General features: G+C 59.4%; 1 protein-coding gene and 1 pseudogene across 7 annotated transcripts in view; one reads left to right on the forward strand and one right to left on the reverse strand.

Annotated features, from left to right (window-relative positions):
• LOC138167675 (zinc finger protein 850-like) overlaps positions 1-5,154 on the reverse strand; it is a 762,790-nt pseudogene that overhangs the window by 56,004 nt on the left and 701,632 nt on the right.
• The window catches only part of DERL3 (derlin 3), a 2,168-nt gene continuing 1,301 nt past the window's right edge, over positions 4,288-5,154 (forward strand). The window contains exons 1-3 of one of the 7 annotated variants that reach the window (XM_069096676.1): positions 4,289-4,482; positions 4,814-4,852; positions 4,957-5,030. In XM_069096676.1, the coding sequence (XP_068952777.1) occupies positions 4,390-4,482; positions 4,814-4,852; positions 4,957-5,030 (206 nt within the window). In that variant the 5' untranslated portion in view covers positions 4,289-4,389. Of the gene's footprint in view, positions 4,483-4,786; positions 5,031-5,154 lie in introns of all 7 variants that reach the window. The other 6 variants (XM_069096675.1, XM_069096672.1, XM_069096673.1 and 3 more) reach the window with 6 other exon arrangements.

The raw sequence follows: 5,154 nt of genomic DNA on the forward strand, positions 1-5,154 counted from the left end.
GGTCCCATTTCACCTCTGCTACATCCCTGGTCCCATTTCACCTCTGCACCATCTCTGACCAATTTCACCTCTGCTGCCTTTTTGACTCATTTCACTTCTACAGCATCTGCTGAATATGCCCCCCCCCCCTTTGTAGACCCTTAAGCCCTCAAGCCGACTCTTGCAGTAGCTGCTGGGGGGGGGGGTCTGCCTGCCTCACATTTCTCATCACTCCAGTCCATCCTCCATTTGGACACCAAAATGATTTTCCTAAAATGCAAGATCAAGCACGATATCTCCTACTCAGTAACCTTCAGCAGCTCTCTAGTGTCTCCAGAAGCCAATACAGAATGCTGAGTGTGGCATTCAAAGCCCTTCACCCCAGTCCCCTTCTCCCTTCCCAGCTTTCTTAGCCCTCATCCCCTCCCTCACCCCCCCCCCCGCCCCGCCAATAGGCTGCCCGTCTCTTGTCATCCTGACTCTTAGCTCCATAGCTGACAACTGTGAACGCCTCTCTTTGCGTCCCCAGCACCGCTCAGCACAGCGCCCCGCCTAATGCTTGTTTACAGAGATGAACTGAATGGTCCTGTAGAAGATCTGGAAAGGGAGAGGGGGAGGGGGCGGAAAGGAGGAGGGGGAGGAGCAAAGGCCGAGGGCGGACTCACCTCTGACCCCTTCCTCACAGACCTCAGAAGTGCAGCCAGGTCAGGGAGCGCTGCAATGAGCCCGGCCCGCGAGCCCCGCCCTCTCCGTTTCCATGGCAACGCGCCGAGAAGCCTCAGGGAGTGTGACGGTCTCCGAGGATCAGCGGCCGCCCCGGGGCTCCGGCGCAGGCGGCCGCTTGGCTCCCTTGGGGGGGGTCCTCTCGTGGCTTCCCCCGTTACCGCATGACCAACGCGCGAACCCCTTCCTTGGGGTCGGGCGCGTGGGGAGGCGGCGAGAGCCTTGCGGGAACGAGTGCCAACGTATAAAATGCTGGGGGGAAGTTCGAGGAGGGCCGGGGGATCCCCGAAGATCGGCCAGAGGGCCGGGAGCTCTGACTGAGAGGAAGAGTCAGTCTGGGCTGTGGGCGGGAGCGTGGGGGCGCCGGCTAGAGGACGTGGCGGCGCTTAAGCGGGCAGAGGGTCAGTCTGACCCCCAAGGGAGACCGCTGCCTCGCATCATACTGGGCAAAGGAGAGGGGCAGAAAGCACCACACGGGAGACGGTGATGGGCGGGGGGGAAGAGGGAGCTACTGGGGTCTCCTGGGTCTCAGCTGAGAGGGCGGGGGGCGGAAGCCTGGGAGGTTTAAGGAGGGAGAAGGGTTTTAAGAGCCGCGGGGGAGGGGAAGAGAGTGAGCTAGGGACGGAGGTGTAGAAGGGCTTCTGAACAGCACCGGGGGCCCGAGGACACGCATTTCTAGTGGGTCTGGCCCAAATGGTGCGTGACTTTCTCCTGCCGTCCTTCAGCAGCACGTGTGTAGGAGTGATCCAAATCTGAGGCTTAGCTGGGCAATATCGGGGATATAACGGGGTGAGGAGGGCGAGGTAGAACTGGAGAGAACGGCAAGTGCAGGGGAGATGGTCTGGGATAGAATTGAGGGTCCAGGGGCTGGAGATGAGTCAATAATTTATAAAATTATGAAATGGGGGTAGGTACGCTCGGTTCTTTGGGTACTTGGCAGGAAAGCTGTGATTGGCAAAAAGAAACAGGGCAGCAATCATGCACGCCTTTAATAAGGCAGAGAGAAGTGGTGAAAAGTGGGGAGGGAAACCGGCTGGAAAGTGCGACGGTGAAGGAAGCAGGGAAACAGAGCAGCCCTCCCGTCAGCCTGGACCCATGGAGGTGGAAGAGGGCTGGGGGCAGGACTTGGAGGTCTCATTTTTATAGGGTGTTGGAGGGAAACAGACGAACTGCTCTGGAGCCACCATAGGCTTATTGCGTGAACACGTCCAAGTCACCTCCAAGTTATTAGTAAGATTTCAACGTTCTGAGCACCTTTCAGATGTTCTGCCCGTCTGGAGCCGTGGCCACATTGACATATCATAGGACCAGATGTTTCCGCAATCAGTACCCACATGGTCTTTCCTTATTTGGCACATGTTACCAGGATGTGAATTTTGGTTAATACAGGATTAAATTTATAAATTTTGCTACAGTTCGTGCGTGAGTTCCAGGTTCTCCTTTGCAATCTTATTTCCTGCTAAAATGTACTAGATGGGGTAGAAGGGGAGGGAGAGGGAAGGGGCACAGGGACAAGATACAGTGTTCATACTGGAGGTCATGGTGCAGATGAAGACTAGGTGGTGTAGGGGAAGGCAGAGGAAGTGGCGGGAAGCCAGTCAATTAGGCTGGATAAGGGGATTTCAGAATTCTTGAATCTGGAAATGGTACATTCTTGGGTAATAACCATTGGGGCAGAGGTGGGGTGGAGGAGGTGCTCATGGGAGGCTGAGAATGAGGGTTAGAATGGTGGTTGGGGTGTGAGGGAGAGTCACTAAGGAGGGGAGGGTCCCGATGGTGTGCCTGACACTGTGCTAAGCACTTTGCATATATCTCATTCCATGAATGATGAAAGAGTGACGAAATTTCAAGCTCCCTTTTCCCTCTCCACCCCAGAGATCTTCCTCCCTCACCACCCATTCTCTCCTCTGTGGCGGCAAAGCCATCATGCCCCTGAGTCTGAAGCCTCCTGTGGACGCGCCCAGCTGCTCAGTCTTCTTCCTCAGCCCTTTGGATGTCCAGAACTGGACGTCACACTGCCAAGTACTCTGAGCAGCCGTGCCTTTCTGCCTCTCACGTTTGTCCCTCCTTCTTTTCCTTTTGGCACTCCAGTGTCTGAATCATCACCCAGCGACAATCATTCCTCTTTCTCCTCTCATGGATCTCCCCAGGGCTTTCCACCAAGGCTTCCCACATAGGAGGTCGCCCTTCTGCCTGGATGCACCTTGTGTCTTCTGAATCCAGCCATCTAGATCCACATCCAGTCTGGGGGCAGCTTCTAGATCAACAAGAGGCTTGAGTCTGAACTTGAGCTCATAAAAGGGTAGATGGCCACTTGTATGGGCTGCCCTCTCCCGAGGACCTTCCTTCTGGATTCTTTTCCTCTCCTTTCTGCGTCTTCTCACGGAAACCTGATCCTAGAGAGTTCCCATTCCTCAGTCTCCGCCAAAACCCGCCTGCAACCTGGACACACAATACTCTTCTCCTCCGGTCACCCCTTCCTCGGGGCTCTCCTGGCCCAGCCCTTCCCACAAAAGCCCAACTTCTCCAAAGGTCGGGGGTCCAGGGCCCCGCCCAGGCTCTGACGCGGCGGCCCACTGGGGACGCCAAGGGTATCTGGCTGCTCTCCGGTTGGGCCGTGGGGCTCGCAGCGCCTCTCCTGCGGCCACGAGGGCTGAGGACAGTCTCTACAGCGAAGCTCGGATAATGGATCATGACACACAAGTAGAAACAAGAGCCTCTGCAGGGCACACAATGTCAGTGTAAACGGGCACCCTCCGGAACGCGCTGCGCTTTCTGGAAGGGTCGGCAGCCCCACCCCACCCCCGCAGGATGGGGGGGGGGGGGGCGGGCCGGAGCCTGGCCCGAGAGACGTCACTGGACTACAGCCTCCCCGCGGCTGCCCCCTCACCCCATCGGCCTTGTGCGCGCTGGGCCCTAACCCTCCAGGGCGGCTCTGTCCTATTCCGGGAGCTCTCGGAGTGGACCCGCCTCCCCCAGGTTCCTCCCTATCCTTCCTGTCCCTCCCCTAGCTCGTGTTTTCAACCCCACGTGAGTCTTTCACATTGGCCACCGTGGTCATGACGTCATCCTCCTGGAGCCCTCCGCAGGCTCCAGTTCCACGCGACCTGCTTTCATTGGTCCACTCCACTGCCGGTCGCACGGCTTCTTTACGCTCCCTGTTCTTATGGGCTCACTTTCCCAAGAGCCCGCCCTACACCAGCTGCTGATTGGCCACCCCATATTCGATTCATCACTTCCCATCTCCAGTCACTGGATTGACTCAAGCCAATCTATCCGCCTTTGATTGGCCCTGGCCTCCAGGGTCCCACCCCCTTAACCTATTTCGCCCTGTGATTTGCTACTACGATCAATCCACGATAAAGTAATCCTTGTGTTGGATGGTTTTGGATTGGCCACAGAGCGCGCCACGGAAGGGGCGGGGCGTCCCGCGTCTAGCTTTTTCGGATTGGTCCATTTGTGAATGAGGCGTTACAAGATCCACGCCCTTCACATCCATTGGCTAATCACCGCCAGGGTTCGAGGAGGGTGTGTTCCCTCCTCGTTCGCGGATTGGCCAGCTGGCAGGGCTTGGGAATGGCGGGGCGGGAGGGTAGGGGGGCGAGGGAAACGAGGTTCCGTTAAAAGTACCGGAAGAGGCAGGCCGGACGGGCTACGGCTGTGGTACCGGCCTAGACAGAGGCAGAGATGGCGCAGAGGGGCCTGGCGGCCGAATTCTGGCAGGTGCCGGCGGTGACGCGTGCCTACACGGCGGCCTGCGTGCTGACCACGGCGGCCGTGGTGAGGCCCAGTCCCAGGGGACCCCACTCAAGACCGGCTCCCCACTTTGGGAGCCCTTGTGACCCCCGCCTGAGTTTCTCAGTATTCCCCCCCCCCCCGAGCCCGGGTCTTCCTCTCCCCTCCCCCCCGGGCCCCCCCCCACCCCCCCCCCCCCCCCCCCCCCCCCCCCCCCCCACAGCCCCCAGGAAGACCCCCCCCCCCCTCCCCCACAGCCCCCCTCCATGTCCCTCCCCCAGGCCCAAGGGTGCCCACGCAGCCCCTGCCTAGCCCAGCCCCACCAGGATTTTTGTCGTGTCCCCCTCAGCAGCTGGAGTTCATAACCCCCTTCCAGCTTTACTTCAACCCGGACCTCATCTTCAGGAAGTTCCAGGTGACGGGCCAGGCTCAGGCCAGGGTCAAGGTCGGGGCAGCGGGAGTCAGGGAGGGGCTGCTGGGCCTCCAGCTCCCCCCAGCCCGGCTCCTCCTCCCCGGCAGGTGTGGAGGCTTGTCACCAACTTCCTCTTCTTCGGGCCCCTGGGATTCAGTTTTTTCTTCAACATGCTTTTCCTGTATCCTTTGCGTGCTCCCCCCCACCCCCCCGGGCAGGGCCAGGAGCCCCAGGTGCCCTCTTCAGCCCCTCCTGCGTGCGTGGGTCTGGGGGAGACCAGGCAGCAGGGGGCCGGGCCGGGCAGG

The sequence above is a fragment of the Petaurus breviceps genome, unplaced genomic scaffold (genome assembly GCF_028583685.1).
Source record: "Petaurus breviceps papuanus isolate PSGF00001 unplaced genomic scaffold, PetGlider_PUasm1.0 287, whole genome shotgun sequence".
Classification (NCBI taxonomy): Eukaryota; Metazoa; Chordata; class Mammalia; order Diprotodontia; family Petauridae; genus Petaurus; species Petaurus breviceps.